The following is a 25696-nucleotide window of genomic DNA, read 5'->3' as shown; positions in this document are numbered from 1 at the left end:
CTCAGAGCTCACATTTGCTCTCTCCTTAGAGCAGAACTCTTGAAGAAATGTCCAGCTGAGTAGCCCTGTTCAAACAACCCCTTCGGAAGGACCCAAATGCTGGAGGCCTGGCAAGACTTCCAGAGTTCCATCCCAAGGGTAGCAAGACCACATCTAGCTTTCCACTACTCCCACCCTGCTCATTTCTAACCTGTGGGCACTTTCTCCAAAGAGAATGCACAGCCTGGAGGGGAGCCCAGCAGGCCTCCCTCGAAGAAAGATGGCTTCCAACCACCAATCAGGTCATTACAAGAGGTTCATTGTTTTTGCAGGGGCATCAGTTGAAATTCCATCAAGAAGAAAACTGCAAAATGGAGTTCTCCCAAGTCATGGCCTTCCTTGTGCAGCCTCGGTTGCCACATTTTTGAGGATCCTCAGTCCTTGCAGGGGCCTTTCTGATGGTGGCCAGACTTTCACTTGCTTTCCACATGGTGAACCCACCTTTGGTCACCCGCTGCTCTTTTCAATCCAGTTCATTATATGACTGTGACCACTTCTCTGTCTCCCATTGGGTCCTGGTGCTCAAGTATGTTCTGAACTGACCCAGTGACCCAACTGCATCACTCACTCCCCTGTGGTTAGACAGAAGAATATCAGAGCTTCTACAAAGAGGATACATAGCTCGTGTCCTGAAATACCTTTTAAACTACTTTTCAAACTATGGTTTAAGAATACAAACATACTGATTTAGATTAGTTACCAAATTCTAACTCTGAACAGATCTGGGCTGCCCTGTGAATGGCTGGATTTTGCAGAAGCTTCAGGATGGAGCTTTTCCTGACTTCTTTGACTCTTTGTGACACACTTGTGAATGACATTAATGAAGAAGGTTGTAGCTCTGCACGGGTCTTTGGATTTCAGGCCTGCACATGTCTGTTCATGTAAAATTATACAAGCAACTACAGACTAAAGCTCACACACACACACACACACACACACACACACACACATATAAACACACACACTACACTCTATTAAATGCCAGGCGTTGGCCTAAGAGCATCTGCCCAGCAAATCCTCTAGCTCTCTAGTTGGGCAATCATATGTGGCACCACCATAATAACATATTATAGACCATTTTATTTTTTATTGTAAGCTCTAAGCATTTAGGACTAATGTATAGTATAAGAAAAAAAGTACAAGATATCCTTAGTGACTCAACTTTTAAACAAAACCTTCTTCCTTCCCTGCTTTCTAGATTCTGAGTCTATTTAGAGAGTCTCTTGAGATAGCAAGACGAAGTTCCTCAAGGAACCGCAATTGCTTACCTGTAGGGATCAAGATTCTTTTAATACTACGCAGCCAAGACAAGCACAGAACAATCCAGATGCTGAGGCTGATATATGAGCTATCATCCATAAATCCTGATTTTAAAAGTTGGTGTTTATCAAAACAGACCCATTGAGCTCATAATGTGTAAATGTTACAGATTCAAACTTAGGAAATAAATTTATCTTGATAAAATACTGCCATTGACCATTTTGTATATTGAGTTTTTACATAGCATTTGGACTGATGAATTTTTAAAAGGGTCCATCAGCACAGAGAAAAGTTTGGGGGCAACTGGGTGGCTCAGTCAGTTAAGTGCCTGCCTTCGGCTCAGGTCATGATCCTGAGGTCCTGGGATTGAGTCCCACATCAGGCTCCCTGCTCAGTGGGGAGTCTGCTTCTCCCTCTACCTCTCCCCCAGCTCGTGCTCTCTTGCACGCTCTCTCAAATAAATAAAAATAAAATAAAATTTAACAAAATAAAAAATTTTTTTAAATTAAAAAAAAAAAGTTTGAAAACAGCCTCGGTGGCACGGACAACAGTTCCAGAGCACTAAGCTCTCTTCCCGACCCCACACTCAAGCAATGTGCATCCAGGAGTTGGCTGCATGGTCCTCTTATGCATGAAACAGAGATACTGCTACTTGTTCTATTTACCTCGCCTGGTTGATATCAGGATCAAATAAAAAAATGCAGGTGTAGGTCAAGATGTTCTGAGCAGAAGGAACCAGAGAGGTCACTTTTTAAGCACACTAGGTCAATTAAGTCAAGATCGGTACTGATGCAGCCAGAGGACACAAACTATCTGAAGTTCTCCAGGTAATTCTAGTGTGCAGCCAGGATAAATATCCACAGATCCAGGAACATCTTTACTCAAAAACAAAAATCTGAATCCTGGAGGTCTCCTGGGAAATAGCAGACCACAGGGTAGCAGCCAAGCCTCTTGGACCTCAGTCCGAGCCCCTCTTCCTGCAGCACACAGCTCCCTAGGCCTCAGCGGTCCCTGTGAAGAGCAAACTCACCACACATATGTACGGAGTATATCAAAGAGATCACTGACATGCAGACCCATGAGGCTAGTTACTATAAAGACTATACAGTAAAAGGCAAATATCGAATTTCCTATTTTCCTGTTTTCATTTTTAAAAGGTTCTCCACTTACCTGAGAGACCCCATGAAATGAGAAAACATGATGCTGGGCGTCCGGGAAGAGGCAAGGGCTCCTCTAAGATGTTACCAAGTTTCCGCAGATGGGAGTGGTGTCCAGCTCCTGTAGAAGGAACAACAATACTATTTTCAGCATCATTTGCTTAGGAAGATCCTAGAGCCTAAGTGGGCCGATAAAACCAGAAGCGAGCAAATGGAAGACATTAAAACAAAAATGCCACAGCCCAGTTGTGGTTACAAGATTTCCCAATCGAAATCTGATTATGTATGCACATGAGGTAACAAATTTATGGGACATTCATCACAGGGATTGATCCATAAAAGATGTTCAATAAATTACTATTAGTACGATTATCTCAGAGTCCGGCTAATAGAGTTGGCATTGGGGCTAAAGATGGCGTTGGAAATCTAGCTCCCTCTATTAAAGGCCACGTGACCATAGGAAAGTCATTTCACCTCTGTGTGTCTTGGTTTCCCCAACTGTACCCTAGAGCTAAAAATACTGCCTAACAATAAAAAGAAACAGACTGATACATGCTACAGTGTGACAAACCTTGAAGACATTACCCTAAGTGAAAGAAGCCAGCCACAAGAGGCTACATATTGCAGGATTCCATTTATAGGAAATGTTCGGAACAAGCAAATCTATAGAGACAAAAAACACATTAGTGGTTGCCAGGGTCAGGAAGGTGGGGAGGAGCTAACGGGAGGTACAAGGCTTCCTCCTGGGGTGACAAAAATGTTCTCCAATTACACTGTTGTGACGGCCACACAATCCTATGAATGTATTAACAACCATTTAATCGTAGATGTTAAATTGGTGAAGGGTATGCTATGTAAATTATATCTCAATGACACTGCTTAAAAACGAGGCCTGAAGAACTGCCACAGGTGGTGGGGAATTGGTGAGCAGACGCCCGTGCTGTGCTCAGCCCAGTGCCAGGCACCGAGTGACATCCGTCCCCAAGTCGCTCTGCTGATATCGATGTAAGAGGTCAAGCGACACTTCAAATGTGTGATCACGGTAAAAACAGGACGGCAGAACCCCTCACCGACAAATACCCCTTTACTCAGAAGCCTTTACTAAACAGAATGCCTGAACACTGTCAAATGAGCCAACAGTTTCAAAGGTAAATTATAAACAGCATCAGAAAGCCTGGGATGGGAGGAGAGGCTTGGTTGGAATGTAATAGAACTCGGGCAGAAAACCTATGGCCCAGCCTCCCCTCCTCCTGCACCTCCTTTCAGGGAAAGGCATCTAAATGAAGCAAGGTTTCAAGGCGTGCCCCAGGGTCCTCTCCAATAAAGCCAGTTTTCCAAAATCACTGGTTTCCACATTCTTCCCAGGACTTCAAATTTCCTTCCTACTAGAAAGGGAGTAGGGTGTGGAGGGGAGGGGGAGATAAATTATAAGGACTTAAGGAAAGACAGTAATGAGAATCAGAACATTCCATTTCCAGGAAAAAAATAATCAAGATTTTAAAAGTTACCACCAGCCCTTTCTGGGGGCTATTAAGAAAGTAAAGCCTCTTAACTGTAATCACCCCTAATTAGCCATCAGCAACTCATGAAATTACTCATGGCATTGAAGACCCTCAAAGTCTTGGGTCTCAGCCAGAAGTTACACTGAGATCCACCAGGAAGAAGGCCAACAAGTGTAAATTGAAACAGTTATAACTCCTCTGAATCCAAGGCATTGTCTTGCTCTTGGCTAGGCAGTGGGTATATGCGAAGATAGGATTTGACTCGGGAGGAGGGCAAAATCTTTGCCGAGCTCCTAGTAATAATCAACTCATCAATAATTATTTACTTATTATGAGATTCGAGGAAAGGACAAGTCAGTGCTGGGTCTGGCTTTATAATCTAGCTTTGGTGGATAAGATTTAGGGACATGGAATTGTCTGAGAAAAGGACAGTGTCATCTAGGACGGCATAGGGTAAAGAGTGTTATACAGAGACCCCACGCACAAATCAAGCTAGTTCAAAAGAAGAACCACTATAGAGGGCTGGTCAGACATCAGCAAGGAAGATGGGACGTAAAATCAGCCTTTAGTACATGCAGGTTATGAAGGAACAAACCCGAGCATCTGGTAAAAGTGTACACACTGTAACCCGCACAACCTAGGTGTGAGACCAACATGCTCATTCATGAACCAGCTGACCTTTGGCATTACCACTCTTGTCTCTCAATTTCCTCATCTGTAAAGTGGGGATCCTGTTTGGAGCTACCCACAGGGTTGTTCTGAGTATTAAATATTTGTTAAGATTGCACGAACTGGGTGCTAGACACACACACACACGGCCCCACAGCCATGGTCCCTGTCCCCAGGGAACTTTAAGTCTAGACGCTGGAGGACTATACACTTTAAACAAACTGAAACAGAAGTAAAAAGACAATTGTGATAAGCACCAGGAAGCAAGTCTAAGGTGCCTCAGAAAGTATACCGGGCAGTGGTCAGGGAAGGGTCCCTCTGAGGAAGTGACCGTTATCCTGGGGTTTGATGGGTAAGCAGGTGTCAGTCAGGTGCGGAGGGGGACATCGCAGGAGGAGGGAGCCCCGGGTGCACAGGCGTGGGAGGAACTGGGAGGAAGAAGGAAGCAGTGTGGCACAACATGGCAATGGAAGGTGAATGTGGGAGGACCTGACCCTCTATCGAGAGCTATAAATCCCCAGGATGGGGTAAATGAATGGCTGAGGGCATGAGGGGAAGAGAAGTGCTAGTGATGGCTCCCCCCAGATTTCCGGTGGGTGGAAGTAGCAAAACAAGGTACCACCTGAGGTTTTCTGGCTTTGTCAGGGAAGGAAGGGCAATGTGGAAGAAAGGAGGTGTGCTGCAAAGCAATGGTTTCCAAATCTGACAAGAAGTCAACCAGAAAAACAGCTTACATTATCAACACAATTTGAAAGATTTATAGCCACTGCTAAGAACCATGGACCCCATCCTCTCTGTGCATTTTGCCTTCAGATATTTGCTGATAATAGAATGAAGCCACCATGATTAGCGCATCATCTTAAAATAGCGTTTCTTTCATCTTTATCTTATGCTTTTATTTTGAGAGAGAGCATGCGCGAGCGGGGGGGGGGGGGCGCGAGGGAGAAAGAGAGAATCCCAAGCAGACTCCACACCCAGCATGAAGCCAAATGTGGGGCCCCATCTCACAATCCTGAGATCATGACCTGAGCCGAAATCGAGTCAGAAACTTAACCGGCTGAGCCACTCAGGCGTCCCAATCTCATCCTTTGAAGATGTGTATTTGGTGTGTATGTTTTATGTAGTCACATCACACATTGGTTAAAAAAGGATAACCAAACAGTACACGGGACTTATATGTGTAAACATTTTTTACTGATGGAGGGTGCAATGAAAACAACTTTTTGGAGGCCACTAGCCTAGAATGTTTTTTGACCAACTTCTTAATCAGACTTGATTCACTACTTTTATCTCACGATATGGTTGATGAGCTTGTCCGGAAGAGCTGGGAGCAGCTCAGCTATTTCCTGCTGTTCACTTGTGCGTCCATGATTACTATTGTGCTAAATCAGTTCCGCTTTTCAAACTGTGGGTCACAACCCCTTAGTCTGTCATGGAATCAATTTTGTGGGTCATGACCTGCACTTTTTTTTTTTTAACAATTTATTTATTTATTTTAGGGGCGTGAGGAGCAGAGGGAGAGAGAGAATCTCAAGCAGACTCCCTGCCAAGGGGGGAGCCCAACCCAAGGTTCGATCTCACAACCCTGAGATCACAATCCAAGCCAAAATCAAGAGTCTGAGGCTTAACCAAATGAGCTACCCAGGTGCCCCATAACCTGCACTTTTTAAGATGAAAGAGAAAAGAACGAAAGAGCAGAGAAATGCACTGGTGTCCGTCGCACACAGGGAGGGTAACCATGTCTCGCTACGGCTCACGGAATTGTTTGAATGCCCTTGCTCAGGAAGACCAGAAGGCACGGCAGGGTTCTACCTGACCAGGGGGAATAAAATCATGAAGATGAGGCAAAGCCACATTATCCAAACCCCTGAAAAGCCGCACCAGCAGAATTTTGATGAGAGGCCAAGAAAGAGCCGTTGTAGATTCTGGACCAGGGAGGTTTGATGAAAGCGAGGTTTCCCGAAAATTCGTCTGGCAATACTGTGCCGAGCTAGCGAGCTGAGTAAACATGCTATCTGTGGAGCCCATTCTGCTTTTTGAGGTTTGCTTCTGTTGATTTATAACTTTTCTTGACAGTGATCAAAAAATCCAACAATCTAGTTTCTGTTAGGACATATGCTCCCTGGGGGATGGAGGCCCGACCCTGTCTTCCTTTCCACAAAAATCCTGCAGGAAGGCTGAACAGTCGCCTGGTTCGGGTCAGGCTCACGGCACAGTCCCCACACACCAGGAGGAAGAGGCAGGGGGTTCCAAGGCCCAGTATGGTGGAGACGGAAAGGGGAGCCATGACAGGTCTAACCCAGGGCAGAAAATGCCTCCCAACCCCAGAAGAGGCCACTGTGCCCTGAACAGTGGCGCTATCCTGCTGCCTCTTCCCCACAGGCCCACCTCTGAGGATCGTTCCTGCCCCTTCTCCTCATGGCCTGACCAGAACTCCTGGAAAAACCCACCCGATTTCCGCGTACCCCGGAAGTGAAGGATCTGCTCAGCTTCTTGTGTGTGGGTTCCGAGAGGCCACACCCCAGGTCCAGGGGTCCAGTTCCACCTCCCCGCCTTCCCCCCACACTCGGGCTTCTCCCTCTGGAACTCCCATAATGTAAAGCAACCACCCGCTTAGACAAAAGCCACACTCCCTGGGGCAGTGGACAGGATGCACTGCCACAAGAATGAGGACCAGAGATTTTAGGAGGCAGTTCCAGACCCCAGATCAGCTCCCAGTACCATGTGTTGGGGGCAAGTCTCAGAACCTGCCCTTTCCTTTATGAAAGCCACCCCCTTGAAGGTCCTGACAGAACGAGAGCCTCCACACCGGGCCTACGTTCCACCCTATCCTGTCTTTACCAACATCACCAACACCTCTTCTTGCTCTGCCACCATTTCTGCCAATTTTCTTCCCCCAGAACTGTGGCCGGCCGCTTGCAGTGCCCCCTACCTGACATTCCAGTTGTCGGTGGACAAAAGTACCAGGATGTAGGCTCCCAACATCAGTGTTCAACCCACGACTGTCTTCCATTATCAGTCAAGGGGAAGAAGAGTCAGGAACCAGCTTTTACTAAGCACCTGATATGGGACATGAATCATATGATTTAATCCTCACAACAAACCTGAGGCCACACGGTGGGTGGAGGGTAGGCCTGGGACTTGAGCACAGATCACCGACACCAGAGCTGGTCCTCTTTTCATTCTGTTAGACTCACTGCCTCCCACCTAGCAGAGATTCATGCTCAGCTAGACATTTAGTAAATAAGTGAATGGACGGATGGATGGATGGATGCTCTCCTAAGGGGTCGGGTGTGCCTCACGGATTTGCTGGCAGATGAAACACTTCAGGACATGATTGTTTACTGTGCCATGAACATCGTCTAGAGCAAAGTGAGCCAAGATGAGTGACTTAATAATCTATTATTTCAGATAATAATAATCATGAGGCTGAGGATATTAGCAAACATCTACTGAGTGGCTACCATGTGCCAAATGGCATTCTCCATGCTTGACATACATTACCTCATTTCATCCTCACAACAGTCTCATGAAGGGAGTACCATTGAGAAATGGAGGTACAGAGAAGTTAAGTCACTTTTCCAAGCCACCCAGTGAGTAGGTAAGGGAGTTAGGATTCAATCCAGGCAGCCCGAGCCCAGATTTTATGCACTAGATCATCGTTTGACACTGCCTTCTACCCTCATCTGGGCAGGGCTGGCTTAAATGATCAGGGCAGAGACGTGTGACTTTCACTTCTTAGAAAACAGGGCCCACGTCTGATTTCTCTCTGCTCTTGCTGATACTTGATCAGTGGCTGCAGACTGCCCTAGAACCAGAAGGAAGGTGCTGACCCACCACAGACCTGTGCTGCCTCCACAGAGGGGCCGACCTTCCCAAGCCCTCTGGTGGCTGTCATCACACCCCACAGCCCTTGCAGGAAATCCGGCCCCAGGCAGCAAGGTATTCCAGGCCAAGACCTGAGGAGCCCCCGGCCAGGTCACATTTCTAGCCTCTTCCAGCTGGGCGAAGCCAGCCAGTAAAACGTTCCCCTCTTCATCTTCTGTGCTCCCTCTTGCGTCCTACCCCCTTGCAGGGCTTGTCCTTCTCTGTCATAGGCAAACTCAGCCATATAATTCATTTCTTCCCAACGAGCCTCCATTCTGCAAACTGGCTGGCTTACCCAGAGCAACCTGCAAACCCACAGAATCCCAATTTAGGGAAAATGTTTGAAGAGCCATTGAAACTCCCCGGATACTTCCAAGCAAACACATTACAGCAGGCTTGGTTACTCAATTAAGAAAACACCTACCTCTCCTTTCTTACCTGGAGGAATTGGTAATCAGCACAGATTAGTTAAGGATTTCAATACAGATTGCATCATTTTCACGGTGATTAACACTGATGTGGTTTACATTTGTTTTCAGTCCTTAAAAAACGTTTCCCAGGTAACTAAGGAGAATATCCAAGGTCAGAAAAATCGGCAAGGCAAGATATTTAAAATAAATGAGCCATTTGTTCCTGCTTCTGTCCAAAGTTGCTTTTTCAGTTTCAAATGACACGATACTACGGATCAAAGGCAGAGATGCATCTGGAGAAAGACCTTTTCTCTTCCCCAAATAGTACTTGGTCATTTGATTTACAGCACTCGATAAACCCTGTTAAATGTCTTTACTTCCCTGTAAGTCTCCAGCAGAACTCCGATCTAGCAATTGTCACAGTGTATCACTGTGATTTGCGTTTGTCTTTGAACCCCCATAACACAAGACTACAGAAGAGTAAAGACTTTTCTAAAAGACTTGTTTTTTTATGTTCCTGAAGCCTAGAACAGCGCCTGGGGCACAGTAGGTGCTCCTTGATGACAGAGAGAATTTACATTCAGTCTCCCTCAGGAGGGCCTTCTCTCCAAAACGATCATACTGTGTCTCCGGTGCTTCCAAGGTACCCTTGTCCAGCCCAGCCTCTGAACAGCCACTCTGCTTCCACAATAATTGCTAACGCTTTCTGAAATTAACACTATTGATAATATTCTCCGGCCCCCTCTGGAAGCCTCCAACATGCAAATCAACAGCTGTGATGGGCTGCTGCCACCCTATCTAGGGATCAAAAACACCCAGAGACAGCCCCAGCCCTCCTCCCCAGTCTGAGGACTCAATATTTCCCCAGCACCCTCTGCCAAGAGCAGTTTGTGATCCCTAGGTTATAGTTATCAAAGGAAACAAGATCAGACTCCCACAACTGAGCTCTGCATGGGAACCACAGATATGGCGGCCCAGGCCCTGTCCTAAGATGCTGAGCTAGCTCATTTCAAAAAAACCAGCTTGGTCAAAAGCAGGTGGCCATGGGACTAACGGCAGCTTTGGCTCAGGCTGAGCCAACCTCCTGGTCCACCTCCTTTCCTTCTGATACAAACTCAGGTCCTGCCACCAGCAAATAACCTCTTGCCACTCCAGCAAGCAGTGTGTACATCTGTGCGTGTGTGTGTGTGCACGTGCACACACGTATCGGGGAAGAAGGGTGTACCAGAAGCACTAACAGTAAAAGAACAGATTCGTAGAGGGCAAGTACCATGTTCATCTACAGAATGGGTCCAGGCGAGACTTCAGGGCTGGGAGGAATGGAGCACATGTGGTGTTCTTTCAGGAAAAAAGTTATCTATACAATTAGGCACACTTATATATGTTCTCAAGACAACCTAGGAGGTAGGTGCCCTCGATCTCCCCATTTTACAGAAAAGGAAGCTGAGGCTGTGAGCAGTGAAGCAGTATGTCCACAGTCCCAGAACTAGTAAGTGAGCAGCAGGATCTGAACCCAGGCCACTGGATAGCTGTCTCCCGGGCCTCCTAACGCACTACATCATATACACATTTCCAGGAAAGCTGCTCGTGTTCACGCTGACCCGGTGCACAACACGCAGGCTGCAGCATGCGCCCCAGCCGGGGGGGCTGCTCTGGGTGAGGTTGTGCTCTGTCCTGCTCAGGGCAGGGCAGCTTTGGCCTTGGCTCCTGGAGATTCCCTCAGTGCCCGCACGCACTTGCCCAGCCAGAACACATCCCGGCTCAGTAAGCCTCGGCCGCCATAAATCAGCCAGCCTCACGCTCTGCCCTTGGTGCTTCCGAACATCAGGGGAAAGGATTTGCCATTTTTTTTGCTTGGCTCCTGGGGCTTCTGCATTGACATTCGAATTATATCATTATTTTTTTAAGTGATAGAAATCTAGTCAATGATTTGTAGCAATCACTGCTGTACCATGTATGCCAAGAAGCTCCATATATCCTCCCAGAAAGAAGCAGAAGCCTAGCAAATTAGTCCTACTCCCTTTACACAATTCTGTGATGGGCCAGTATTAGGTAAAGCTGAAATCAGGTGCTGTGATTAAAAGATTATGATAATGTGAAACAGACAGCCATGTCATGAATTAGGAAATATACTTAAGGAAACCCAGAGAAGCAAGTCATTGGAGTCAAAGGTCACACAGAGGTCAAGGGGGACAATACAAGGCAATTAGGTGTAGCAGAATGAAACTGTTATCATACCCCTTTTCTCAAGCTTCAGTGGCCATGCAAATCTGTTCTCTTCCTGTCTCGTGTCTGCTTTGTTGACGCTCCCTGTGACCCAAACCAGGACGAGAAAAATATCAACAACATCAGCTTCCACGAATGAGCTGTGCATGCGGGGGAAGGACTCTGACCTCTCTGATTATTATCTCAGGACTCTTTCCTCCCCATTCTGTCATCCCACTAGTCACTGAGATCATTACACTGTGTCCCTGATTTCCCTGTGAACCTTTGTCAGCGATCAGATGGGCGTGTTTCTGGGTTCTCTATTCTGTGCCACTGACCTATGTGCCCGACCCACTGCTCACACCACACGGTCTGAATTTGTGTAGCTACAGAGGTCTCGAAACCTGGCAGACCGATTCCTCCTACTACATTCTTTTTTTGCAAAATGATTTTTAGAAGTTTGATTATGATGTACCACGGTATGGGTTTCTTTGGGTTTATCCGGTTGGGGATTCACTAAAGCTTCCTGATTCTGCAGGTTTGTATCTTAGCCTAACCCCAGGAAGTTTTAGTTCACTGAGTATTTTTCAGTCCCGCCTTCTTTCTTCTGTCTTAGGATTTCAGAGACATTATTATAGTCCTACAGTTTCCTAAGGATCTGTCTTTTTTCCCCTCTCCCAGTCTGTTTTCTCTCTGTTGCTCAGATCCAGTAATTTTTATTGTTACAGCTTCAAATTCACTGATTTTTTCCTCCGTCATCTCCATGAGATTTTATTTCAGTTGTTATATTTTTCACTTCGAAAGCCGTCATTTGGTTCTCCTTTATGTCTGCTGTTTTTTTTCTGAGACTTTCTGTTGTTTCCTCATTTGTCTCAAGCACGTTCATAGTTGCTCACTGAAGCATTTTACGATGGCCGCTCTAAAAGCTTTGCCAGATAATTCTCACATCTCCATCATCTTGGTGTTGGCCTTGATTGTCCTTTCTCATTCAGTTGGAGCTCTTCCTGGTTCTTGGTATGATGAGTAATGTCCAATCAAAACCTGGATGTTTTAGGTATCATGTTATGAGGCTCTAGATCTTATGTAAACCTACCATTATGGCTGGGGGAGAGGGAAGCCCAAATTTGCCAGTTGGCCTCCACTGACATTGGCAGGGGAAGGGGGGACCCATCATAACTGCTGAGCAGGGATGGGAGTCCAGCTCTCCAGCAGGTCCCATTGATACTTCCCTGGCTGGAAGGGGTAGGAATGGCTCACTACTGTGCCTCATATGGTCTCCTTTGGCACCACTGGTGGGAGGGAAAGGGGGACGAATAGCCTCATTACTACTGGGTGGTGTTAAGAGTCCTGACTCTCCACTAGGCCATCTCTGATCACCCCAGTGGGGAGAGGGAGGGATGTCTTATTGATGCCCGGTGAGAATGAAAGTCTAGGCTCCCCACATATCTCAACTGAGAAAAGAGCCCTCCGAAATGGTCTAGGTTGTCACCATGCACTTAGGAATGAAGAATGAGTGACCCCAGAGATGGAGAAGGTATGGCTGGAGGTCATCCGGCAAGTTCGTGCAAAGTCAGGACTGAACACCCATGCCCCTGGCTCCAAGATCACTTGTCTGTAAACCAAAGAGCTCTTAAAGCACAGGAAGAATACCAGCCCCCAGCCAATGCAAAATGAAAAGTCTCACTGGCCAAAGGATAGTGGCTGCCTCCTTTCACATCCTGCCAGACCCCAGGCCAAAAAGCACACGTGGTTATGCACCATAATCCTCTAAACAACACAAACAGACATCTACTCAAGACAGGCCTTCTGTCCAAGACACACAGCAAAAGCACACTCACGAGCCAAGAGCTACAGCATCACGGTCACCTTCGGGGCTGGTGGTCTTCCATCTGGAGAGGATCCTGGCTTTCCTACCATTGGAATCCCTGAAACCAAGATACACCCAGGAGCTGCAGAACTCAGAGCAGCCAGCAGGCCAGGCGCCCCCCCTCCTGGCTGGAGAGCTGGGTCTGCAGGCCCCGGACCTGGGGCCTCTGGTCTGGTCCCAGTGGGCCGGCCGGCAGTCTCAGCCCAGCACTGCTTATTCTTCTGCAAGGGAAAGCTGGTGACCCGGGAAGGGAAACTGCTTTCTAACAGCCTTTGTTTTCATTTCCATTTAAAAAGGTTAGTGACTTTACTGCATGTGGAAAGAACCAAAGCTACAGTTTCAAAGTGGCTCAGCATGTTTGGGGGCTGATCAAATATACAGAACTTTTGGGTGGGGAGGAAAAGAAAGGGAAGGAGGGAACAAAAGTTTATTCCACGTTCACCATGTGCCAGACATACGTCTGGTTCCTCCTTCCATGCCTTCCCGAGCCTCTACAGTAAAAAGTCCAGGCAAAATCGAGTTCCAAGGCCCTTACCATAGGTCATCATGCTGTTGGGAGTCAGGCAGAATTGCCAGACTCCGCAACAGTATATGACAATAAACAATTTCATGGGATACAAGGAATCAGGAGATGGAATGACGATAACAATGTGAATAAAGTCATTTGATGCCTAAATTTTGAAATGATACGATTAAAAATTTTTAACGCGTTAGAATAACTACTTAAAGAATTACAGGGGTGCCTGGGTGGCTCAGTCGGTTAAGCAGCTGCCTTCGGCTCAGGTCATGATCCTGGGGTCCTGGGATCGAGCCCCACGTCTGGCTCCCTGCTCAGCGGAGAGCCTGCTTCCTCCTCTCCCTCTGCCTGCCACTCTGCCTATTTGTGCTCTCTGTCAGATAAAAAAATAAAATCTTTAAAAAAAAAAAAAGAACTACAAACTGTGTTGAAGTAATTGCCTACCTTGGTATCACCCAAGATGATAAGACCCACAATCGTTTGAATTAATTTGTGAATTAAGCTACATACTCTTATGGGCACTCGGACTTCTACAAGTGATTTTGTTAAGTACTGAGATATTTTAAAATTCACTCTTTTATAATTTAAAACAATTTTGAAGCGCTTTATAGTCAACAAACTCTGACCAGTAGGCCAAACCTGACCCACTGCCTGTTTTATGGTATCTTCAAATTAAAAAAAAAAAAAAAAAATAGAAAAAATCAGGATACTATTTTATGACATAAAAATTATATGAAATTCAAACTGAGGTATCCGCAGAAAAACAAACAAACAAAGGTTTAACTAGAACACAGCCTGGCCCACATCTTCACGTGCTGTCTATCGCTCTTCCCATGCTCAAATGGCAGAGGTGATTCATTGCCACAAAGCCCATCCAGCCTGCAGAGCTGAAATCCTAATTCTCTGGCCCTTTACGAAAAAAGCCTGCCGAGCCCTGATCTAGGCCCTCTGTCAGATAGTGGTGCCAGATTAAAAACATACCAAGATGATGATGATGAACCACCACCACCAGCGTGGTTCTTGAGGGAGCCAAAGAGCGGGCATGAGATACTCAGTGAGCGTTTATGAGCAACCTTAGAGATAACGCTGATCCACAACGGGAAAAGCAACATTAAAGCAACATTAAAGCAAAACGACACTTTCTAGGAGAATGTATCAAGCACACAGCATGCTCTTTACATTTATTTTATGGGAACAAAGAAAGTCAATTATGAGAGATCTGAATCCTGTGAGGTCTTCAAGAATGTAGCCCTCCCATCAAACCCAGCAGGCTTCTATTTCCTTCCCCTCCGCCCACATTGATTCCCTGTTACGCTGAGGGCCCCCTCAAGTCTCTGAACTCCCACCAGTCAGAGTCTGATGCCCCTCTCCTGGCCCCCAGCCTTCCTACTGCATAATGTTTACCGCACCCATCAACCTCTCGGCCTGCCCCCTCCCCAACGATGTAAGTACTCGCCCCCCCAGGCAGGAAGACCATCTTCTTTATCTTCAAGTAGGTAAGTAAGGCACATTGGAGGCCCTTGCTTTCATCACAGAGATGAACACTGTCTCCTCTAACTCTTACAGTGCCTACCGGGATTCCTGGCCCATTTCACACAGGAGGAAGCTGAAGTTCAAGGAGGTTAAGACCACCTGTCCCTAGCCACACGGGCAGTAAGTGGCAGAGTCAGGATCGGAGTTCACACCGTTGACAACGCAGGGCGCTGCTACCTGAGGGGCCCCAGAGGCTCAGAAAGCACTGGATGCAGGAGTAAGGGACTGCCCGGAGCTGCCCATACGGAACCCCCGCCCCCCCCCACACACACACCAGCGGAGGAACACGACCTCGGAAGTTGCGAGACCTCCGGAGGCCCCACTCTGCTGAGAGGAAGCAGCCAGGCACCAAAGAGCACACACTGCATGATTCCATTTTCAGGTGAGCGCCCGATGAACGCTGACATGATTGCCTGTGTGCAAGTCAGGGAGGCCGCACCTCCCCGCGCCTCTTGCTAGGAGTGAGGTGCCGAGTTGTCCCGGTGCCCGCCTGAGGACAGAATGGAACAGAAGAGGGAAAGGGAAGACAGAAAACAAGCCCCCCTTCTGTTTCTCAGCACTCGCACCTGAGCCTCCCAGGTGCATTTTCTCTGCAGCGCCTCTGAGCTGCACGGATCGCTATGGCTGGGAAGTGAATTTCCAAACAGAACATGAGATGGGGGCGGGGGGAGAAGAGGTGGCGGGGAGAAAAATAATAGCAAGTTGAACAGGGACCTTGGTAGTTACTCATTTTTTCTTTTCTTTTTTTTTAAGATTTTATTTATTTGAGAGAGAGAGAGAGAAAAAGCGAGCACAAGCAGGGGGAGTGGGAGAGGGAGAAGCAGGCTCCCCCCTGAGCAGGGAGCCCGATGTGAGACTCAATCCCAGGACCCTGGGATCATGACCTGAGCCGAAGGCAGACGCTTAACCGACTGAGCCACCCAGGCGCCCTAATAGTTATTAATTTTTTGATTAGGGAAAAACTAGAAACAACTGAGACCACGAACTAAAATGATGGAAATTGTCATTTATGCCTAAAAGTGAGAAGCCTGACTAGGTCAAGAGAAATGTTTACACAAAATCACAGTCTGTAAAAAAGACAGATGTGCGTGTGCTTCCAGGCAAATATCAAGGAGAAAACAGAAGGGTGTAAGCGGTTAGTGTACTAGGTAGACATGAGAGGGACCGAGGAGAGCAGAAAGAGGAGGGAGGGATGTTTTGGTAAAGTTACATGTACAGTAAAAGTCAAGTTAAAAAAAACATATTTGTGGAATCATAAATTATGCAGTCTTTCTGGAAGGCCAATTGGCCCATATGTATCATATACCTTTGGAGTATTTGTATCTTTTGTCCCCCAAACAGCACTAATGCATTAACAGAAGTTCCCCAAACACGCACAAAACAAGCAGTTTTATTTGTAAATAATACTGAAAAACCAAAAACAACATGTCCCCCAATAGGGGGCTGTTTAAGCAAACAGTGATGTTTTTAAAAATACTCTCCAGCCATTAAGAACAGCATGTTTTGGAAGAATACTGAATATTTAGTATTTAGGGGAAATGTTTATGATTTCGTGTTAAGTGAAAAAAGTACTGAACCAAACAATATGTTTAGCATGATACCAATGTTATAAAACTGTGTGTGTGTGTGTGTGTGTGTGTGTGTGTGTGTGTGTGTGCGCGCGTCGGAAGAGAGACTACAAAGGCACACATTACAACTAATGGTCATCACTGGTTGGGGAATTATGGATCATTTGTGTTTTTCTGTTATTTCCTAAGTTTTCTACAATAAATATACCTTGTAATTGAGAAACTTAACCAGCAAATCAGCAGTGCTGTCATCGGCAGGCCGAGTTTGCCACCATGGTCCACCTGGGTTACAAGTGCCGCAGCCGATGTGCAGCACCCACACTGGATGGACTATGACAAAGGTCGCTCCTGAGCCCCCACCCCACCCCACCCCACCCCTGGCCCACTTCTCCCGGGCACAGGTCCACTGCACCCACGCCACCTGTCCAGGATGTCTCCCGACAGACTCCACCGACCGCATGAGCCAAGGGCGGTGCAGCAAGGTGTCTGGAGGAGAACAGCTGGGCATCCCGGGCATCCCGGGCATCCCAGGCACAGCAAGCCAACCAGGCCCGCACCCGCCTGCACCTCCACACTGGTAGGAGCACTTGCTCCACCCGCCCCGATGTTTCTGGTTCTCTCACATCTGCCCACAGTAAAGAATGAGCCCCCTGTGTGCTGCATCTGTTTTGAGGCTGGAACTCCATCCCTTCTCTAAGCAAAATCGCTTAGATTTTACTTTAAGAGTGGGTTATGTGGTGATAAAAAGGAATGAGGTACTGATCCATGCTTCAAGAGGGATGATGACATTAATCTTAAGAAAGAAGCAAGGCGCCGAAGACCACATATTGTAGGATTCCATTTATCTGAAATGTCCAGAATCCAGAGAGGCTGGTGGGGAGGGAGGATGGGGAGTGACTTCTAATGGGTATGGAGTTTCTTTTGAAGGTGATGAAAATATTCTGGAATTACATAACGGGTGATGATTGCACAACTCCGTGAATAAACTAAAAACTACCAAATTGTACACTTTAAAATGGTGAATTTTATGGTATGTGAATTACATCTCAATTTTTTAAAAATTGTAAGTGGGTTACAATTAGACTTTTAAGTGGTTACCATTAGACTTGCCAGTGGGTTACAATTAGACTGAGGCACTAACTAGCCCATTAGTTTGCCCAGAGCACAAGGTTTGGAGTCAGATGATTGGAAATTCAAACATCACTCTGACATCTACTTGCTGTGTGAGCAGGTGCAAGTTCCTTAATCTCTCTGTGCCTCACTTTTCTAGGCTGTAGAATAGGAATAATAATGTCTAGCTCACATGAATTATTGAGAGAATGCAATAACTTAATGCAGGTAAATCCCAGGACCTGATACAGAGCTCCGTAAATGGTAGCTCCTTCTCCTCAGCAGGCCAAAAGATCCCTTGAACTTCAAGCAGAATGAAACCCTGGGCCCTGGGGCGCCTGGGTGGCTCAGTCATTGGGCGTCTGCCTTCCGCTCAGGTCATGATCTCAGGGTCCTGGGATCGAGCCCCGCATCGGGCTCCCTGCTTCTCCCTCTCCCCACTCCCCCTGCTTGTGTTCCCTCTCTCGCTGTGTCTCTCTCTGTCAAATAAATAAATAAAATCTTTTAAAAAAAGAAACCCTGGGCCCTGACTGGAACATCACTAAAGTCAAGCAGGCCCTGGGTACTTGTCTGTTCTGACAAAGACACTAAATGAGCCAGAGGCTAGGATGTCAGTGCACACCCTGTAATGAGACTCAAAGCTTGAAGACACAGCTCCACGCCGAAGGCTCGCCTTATAACCAGCAGTAAAATCCCCCGCCCCACCCCCCCGCCCCCACAGTCCAAAGGGCCTCCTGTCCACTGTTGGCTGTGACCGTCCTCTCAACCATTAGATAAGTGTTACTATTATTAGCCTCAATCAAGGATGAGGCAATGGGAGCTCAGAGAAACCAGAACAGGGGACAGAGCTGTGACTTGCATCCGGATCAGACTGTCTCCACTGTTCCTAATTCTGCTCGCAAGGCAACTGCCCTCTCTACCCTCAGCCGCTTCGCTTGGGGCCGTCAGGTCACAGCAAGGCTGGCCACGGGCTGGCGCGCAGCGGGCTTGCCACAGGAGGACCAGGCAGGTGTCCCTGCCCGTCCACCGCGTCTGGCCGGCGAGCATGGAGGCAGGGGGCAAGGGGCAGGGCAGTGTCATCCAAAGGGCAGCTGGAGGCCAGGGAATCAGCAGCAGAGGGAGGGGAGAGGGGGGCCAGAATTCAAGGCATGTGAGGGTCAGGGGTCAAATAAACGAGATCAATCAGAGAGAGAGTCGTCAGTTCCCCCACAGCAAGGCTTAGAGACCTGGAGGAGAAGCTGCTCAGAGAAGCTCTCTGCTTCGCAGAGAAGCCGTGGTCTCTGGGCTCGGCCCGAAAAGCCGGGGGAACAGGACAGCACTCCCACGGGTCTAAGACTGCAGTGAGCACTTTGCGCTTTCATGCATCTCACCCGGGGTCTGTACTATTATCACCCTCATTCCACAGACCGGAAAACCACAGCAGAAAAGGAAACTGTCCAGGAAGCCGCAGCTTAGTGGAGGCCAGGCCGGAGCCCAGGGAGCTGGCTCCGAGGGGCTCCCACCCTCAGCATCCCTGCGCCCGCTGCCCGGCCCAGGAGAAGGTGGACCCTACTACTAGAGATATGGGCCAGCCATGGCCACACGCCCTCCTTTCTGCCTTGAAATGACACGTGGTCAGAGGCACTGCATTTCAGGAGAAGTCTGTTTGGCAACTACTAATTTGTAACTTGCTGATAGGATCGGAAGGTTTCCAAGAAGGAATCAGGTAGAGCAGCCTCCCGGCTGTCCATGTATCCATGTTCCTAAGAAATTAATCTCTCTTCACTGAGCCCCCAAGAAAAATGGTTAAGTCAAAGGCGTGGCTTGTCACCCCGCACCCCTCCCCCCGTGGTGATGTGGCTGCATCCCGGCCATAAATCAAAGGCCATGCTCCCCCTTTCATCAGATGCCTGTACATAATTCCCTGGCGATTTCCCTGCCAGGGCTCAGAGGGCCACGGCCTAAAGGGTTAACATCTCATTTCCTCTGTCTTTCAAGCCTTAATCCCCATCCTGAGCTGGGTGCATTCCAAGCCCACCTGGAGCAGGTCATGACGAGCCCCAGCCCATGGCTGGCCCTTCATTTCCCCTGGCAGGAGATTAGATGGGGCGCCCATTAATCACTCATTACTTGGGTCCTCACTGCTGGCCAGCCCTCAGGCAGCCAGCCAGCGGGCAGGGAGGGTGGGGCAGGCCCGCCTGCTGCCCAGCCCAGGCCCCGAGCTGCCCAGGGTCACATTTCTGTGTCGACGGCCTGGCTCTCTGTCCTCTGGACCACGCCCAAGAGGAGAGGGCCTAGAGAGAACACCGTGTAGTATCACTGAAGGGACCTGCTTCCGCAGGGCTCACCGGAGGAGACAGTGATATGCGCGCTGGGAAGATGAGGTAAAAAGAGAAAGAGGTGAGCAGAAAGAAGCCACTCTTCCAGGATAGCTAGCCATCAACAGAGAACACAGCTGCCCCTCTGTGTCTGAGGTTCTTCCTTGAGGAATCTCAAGGAAGGGGAAGGGAGTGGGGTAGGGAGGGGATGTTGAATGGATAATTCATCATCATCATCATCATTATTATTATCGCACAGCTGCAGGTGTTGATTTGCTGGGTTGGAATAGAAGTTTGCAATATTTTGCCCTTCCGACACAAACCCCCTGGACTTGAGGGGGTCTGAGATTATGTGTATGTGTGTGTGTGTGTGTGTGTGTGTGTATATATATATATATATATATATATATTTATAGCACATGTATTGAGGGCCAACTGCCTGCCAAACCCTGACTGGGTACAGAGAAGGTAAGAGAAACCGAATGACTACAGGCATTGAGCACCCACTCCATGCTGGGCCTCTCCCTAATGCCTAGGGGGCCGGTCCACCCGTCCCCACACCAGCCCCCCAGGTTTTGGCCATCCTTCTGTCACACACGGCTGAAACTTAGAAAGGGGGCAAAATAAAGGCTTGTAAAACAGAGGAGATGTGTTGGTGAGCAGACTTCGCTCTGGGGAGGGAGAAGCGACTCACCAGGCCAGCAGGGAAGGGGGAGGCTGGCAAAGCGTGTTCAGCCCTATTTGGGGGGGTCCCAGCCCATTTTTTACCTCAGAAAACTTGGGGCTCTGGAACCAACCTACCTGATCCTTCTCCCTCAGCCTTGCTCAGGCCCAGAAATAAATTCACAAGGAGCCTGGTGGGGGCAGGGCTTGCGTACCTTTGCAGGGAGAGGATGGGGAGCATGCAGTTCAGGACTGAACTGAAGATCCCTTTGACTAAAACAGGGCTCTCTGTCTCCGCCTGGCTGGGGCCACGATGCGCCACTGCTCACTCCTTACAGTCAAGGTCAAGGCCTCTGTTAAAAAAGGACACTGTGACCTGGGATAAAGTGGCTTATTAGCTCATCACCTGTCACTAGAACCTCACGGTTGAGGCAGCCTAGGGCAGTGGTCCTCAAACCCAGCGTGTAGAACAACCAAGCACTTGAGGCAGTCTTAAAAAATGCCAATTCCCAGGCCCGGCCTCCACCCTGGAATCTGAGTGTCTTCCCAGCAGACCCTAATTCGGATTCAGATGTTCCGCAGACAACGCTTTCAGGAAACAGTAAAATAGTGTAAAGAGCACCTGACTTATAGAGCTGGGTTCTAAGATTTAGGTTCAAAACCTGAGTTGTTGACCCAAGGCAAGTAAGCTGGAGTTTTCTTCCTTGTAAAATGCGGATTATACCGTCTCCCTCACAGGTTGCTGGGAGGATTAAGGCATCAGGCATAGCACACCTCAGTGCTCACTAAACGGGACCTGAATGAGTTCATTGGGCCAGCGAGGCTCCAGAAACTGGAGAAGTCAGTTCTGAAGGGCTGGGGAGAGAAAAAAGGGCAACACAGGCCCAGGAAGTCCCAGCGTCAGCCCACGGGACCCACAGAGCAGGAGGGAAGGGGGGGCCCGAAAGAGGGCAAGAGTCTACAAAGCCTCCTCCGGCCAGCGAGCATCCCACCGCGGCTCCCCCTTCCCGGCGCCCGCCCCTGTCACGCTATAGCTCCTGGCCTAACACGGCTCATCCACTATTTTCACGGAGAAGAGTCAATAATACGTATGGAACCCTTACATCCACGCAGATGTAAATACCTATCACAATTCTCCATGCACAGAAAAAGAGAGTTAAACAGTTGGGGAAAGGGGAGAGAAGAAGACGAAAGGAAGGAAGGTCCAACCCAGTCGTGTTGTCAAGCCGGCGGGAGCTGGCCGGGGGCCGGCGCCGGGCTACACAGCCTGGAAGGGCTCAGGAAGGAGGAGCCCAGGAGCCAGTCAGGAGAAACTTCAGGATGCCTGGGAGATGAGGCTGGCCCACATGACTAGGACATGTCAGGCTGCAAACACAGTAAATGCAAAGGAGGCAGGGGAGCACTTCAGCTGGGTTCAGGGAGGACCAAGACAGGGGTGTGCAAGAGAGGCTGGGGTACACTTCCTGGCAGAACTGAATTTCTGAGCTGCGGTTAGAGTGCACACAAGACCATCATAAACACACTGGGTACATCGGGCAGGAAAGAGGTGGGCTGCTCTTGGATCAGCAGACTTGAATTAAGACAATTCCAACTGCCCAGACAGACGAAGACTGACCTTGGCCTTGTCTACCATGTCCATACCAGCATGTTCACGTCGCTAGGTCGTTGCTCAATCTCATCCCTCCGCCTGGCATGCCCTCTCTACCTCCAGCCTTTCCCATCTCTTCGAACTCCTCCTCATGCCTCAAAGCCCAGCTGTAATTTTCCTAGCTCCTCCCATGCAGAAAAATCCTCTCCCTCATCTGTGTCCCCAAGGTTCTGCATTGTTTCGTGGTTACTTTTTTTTTTTTTTTTTTACATCTTTTTCTCTCCCGGGTGGCTATTTATCATCTGTTAGTCTGTCAACAGATCCAGGGCACGGATATTGTCTTGTTCTGAGTTTAAGCCTCAGCACATGGTAGCAGTCCCTAGAACACAGCAGATGCCCAAAAATATCGGTTGGAGAAGAATTTAATAGAAGTGAATCCCGGGGAGCCATTGTGATTTCTTGAGTGGAATGATGTGGCGAAATCAGAATTTTAGGAATATTAATCTGTCAGCATGAAAGAAGATGGATTAAAATGAAGAAAGTGATTCGTAGCTGGGAGTCAAGAAGGGAGATTATTACTATAACCTGGACATGGTTTATGGAGGGGGCAGAGGGAAAGAAGACAGGAAAATGATCCCCTGCGATATCACAAAAGAATGTGGAAGGAACTCAGTAATGAGCGGGCTCTAAATGTGGGGGACGGGATGGGGGCATCGAGGGCATTCAAACACTGAGACTCCAGCCAATTGGGAGGCAAGTGCTGTGCAGAGAAATGCTGGGCGGAGAAGAGGGGGAGGGTAATGCCCCACCACTCTAGGATAATTGGATGCAATCACAATAAGCATTTCTAGGCAACAAAACAAAACAAACAAACAAACCCCCCCAAAACACTCAGTCAAAACATCCAACCCTGATCTTACACCCAAACTCTGGACTGTATTTAATTTTACTCATTTTTTTCCTAGCAGCCAGTTAGAAAGATTTCTTCAGGGCAGGAGATATTGACATGGAGATAAAGAACTACCCGGGTGCTCGGGGCGGCGGTCACGTGAGCTCATCTGACCAGCCCTCTTCACGAGAGGCCAGCCAGGTGGCTCATTCCGTAGGGACTCCAGGATTCTGATCACCCAAACTCATTTCCCAGGCCGGGACCTCTGGGAAATCCCTGCTCCAGCCCTGCAGAGGATTATAGGAAAGTCCCAGGACTCCCATCTGCTTCCTCGTATTAATTCCAGGGCTAGGATTTTGTTTTCCAAGGAATTCAACTATGGTGCCAACAAAAATCTACAGGAATTGAGTAGTACCGTATTTAAATCGTGTATTTAAAATGTTTGCTTCTTTGTATATGGAAACCCGGTAAGATCCTATTAAGCCCTTCATCACCCCTTAATCAATGAAGTAAAGACATGCAGGTTGTGCAGGTTTTAAGAGCTGTGTGAGCTTTGAAAAATCTTTAGAATATTACTCTGTGCCTGGGTGCCTTCAGCCGTGCAGACAGTTGGACAAGATGATTTCTTGGACCTCTCTCGGGTCTCCCTCCACGTCTCGTATTCCCAGTTCCAACAGGCATCCCCCAATCATTTCAGCTACCCAGGTCCGAGGCTTCAGATTCACTTACTGTGCGGCGTGGGGGTGGGGGGTCACAAAGGAGACTTGAAGAGACGCAAGCATGCACATTTAATAGGCAGTAGGGGAGGCTGGGGGTGGGGGGGAGCCAGGGCTGGGTGTAGACTGCTTAGGAAACACCAGATTTCCAGATGCTAAGTGGGCCTGAGAACGCCCTGAAATCCACTTCCCAAGTTAGGGCTGATGTTATTTCAAAGAAAAAAAATATATACTAACTTGCAGATCTCTAAAGCCCTACGAGCTACTTCTGGAACAGCCAATTCTATAAGCGCGCCAAGGGACTGCAGGTACTTGGGCTGCACTTGAGGAAGTCTCCGGAGTTGGCGGAAACAACCCATCCACTCCGGCTCCCAGAGGCGCTGGGCTGCAGCGGCTTAGCTCAGACACACACAAGGATTTGAGGCTTTCTAGAAAACATCGTGGCCAAGGCCCCGGGCTGGGGCTCGATGCGCGCGGACCGAGACCGACCAGCTCTCCGGCCCGGGGCAGAAGGGAGGCGCGGCTGCGGTTGGGGCGCACGGGCTGGGTGTGCCCTCGCCGGCCCCCCTCGGCCCCGGCCCAGGGAGCGCGGGGCCCCGACTACGGAACGGCCCAGGTTGGCTGTCCCTAGAGTTTCAGAGTTGGAGGGTTGAGGGGTGAGTGCTGGCGCCGGGACAGAGTAAATCCCCAAGGAAGGGAAGGAAGGGAAGGGAAACGAAGTGGAAGGAAAGCTAAGGGAAGGAGAGGCGGCACAGCCGTCGGCACGGACCTAGCGCGCGCTGGCTCCCCAAGCCCGGGGTGGGCTCAGCCCCGCGGCGCCCCGGACACACCCACTGCGCCCCGCCGCCCGCGCCATCGCGTCCTGCGGTCCAGAGCGGGCCCGAGAAGAGGGCAGCGGCCCCGGCCGGGTCGGGGCGCAGGGGGCGCGGGGCGCGCGGCGCGGGCAACTCTGCTCACCTGGCGGTCCGCGTCCCGGATCGGCCGGCGGCCGCCTCGCCTCGCCCCCGCGTGCTTCCCGGCGCCGGGCAGCCCCGAGCACGCCTCATGGACGGCCGCCGCCGCCGCCCCGCGCCCGCCCTGCACGGGCTCCCGCTGCGCCCCGGTTCAGCGTCGGGCTGAGCGGGCGGCCAGAGGCTCGGGTGCGCGCGGAAAGCTGTGGCTCGGAGTTTGCGATCGGAGAACCGGGATCCGCGCTCCTTCGGTCCCTCCTCCCTCCCCCACTCGCGGCCTCCCGCTGTCATCTGGAACCGCTCCTGTCGCCCCCTGGCGGCCGCCTCGGGAAGGACCGGCCCCCTATCCACCCGCTGCGACCCTGGAGGGGCCCCTTGCAAACCCGAGCGGGACTAAGCACTGGGTACCGGGACAACAGACATCGTCCCGTAAAGAGAAGGACAGTCTAGACAGGAGGGTGGCGAGAGTGGAAGGAAGCGTGGTCCGGATCGGCCAGGACCCGCTGGGGGAGAGGAAGAAGGGCTGAGACCAGGAGGTAAAGGAGGGCCAGATGGTGGAAGGCCTTGAATTACGGGTTCATTTTTTCCTGAGGTTTGTGGGAGCCATTGAAGCACTGAGGTCCAAGAGGGACAGGTGCATCCTTGTGTTTGGAACAATCATTCTGGCTGCAACAGGATGGGGCTGAGGCTGAAGCAAGGAGCCAGCAAGGAAAATGTCGCTGTAAACCAGAGCAGGGAAGAGCACACGACTCTAAGGATAGGGAAGGAGGAGCCCTCCTCTAAAGGCCACAGAGGTCACCACCCTCACTCGCACACTCACATCCAAGGTAAGACTCACTGCGCTCCCGAAGGCAACAGAAAAGGACCAGGGCCCTCAAGTTATCATCAA

General features: G+C 49.3%; 1 protein-coding gene across 1 annotated transcript in view; it reads right to left on the bottom strand.

The window, feature by feature from the left end:
* Nucleotides 1–25063, bottom strand: part of THSD4 (thrombospondin type 1 domain containing 4) — a 572226-nt gene extending 547163 nt beyond the window's left edge. The window contains exons 1-2 of the mRNA XM_025884296.2: nt 24815–25063; nt 2470–2577 (exon numbers count right to left, since the gene is read on the bottom strand). Of these exons, the coding sequence (XP_025740081.2) occupies nt 2470–2498 (29 nt within the window). The 5' untranslated portion in view covers nt 2499–2577; nt 24815–25063. The remainder of the gene's footprint in view (nt 1–2469; nt 2578–24814) is intronic.
* Between the last annotated feature and the right edge of the window lie 633 nt (nt 25064–25696).

Source organism: Callorhinus ursinus, unplaced genomic scaffold (assembly GCF_003265705.2).
Source record: "Callorhinus ursinus isolate GAN/ISIS: 27379988/994484 unplaced genomic scaffold, GSC_fseal_2.0 scaffold25, whole genome shotgun sequence".
Lineage (NCBI taxonomy): Eukaryota > Metazoa > Chordata > Mammalia > Carnivora > Otariidae > Callorhinus > Callorhinus ursinus.
Note: the sequence above shows the minus strand (reverse complement) of the source record. Positions and strands in the feature narration are given on the sequence as shown.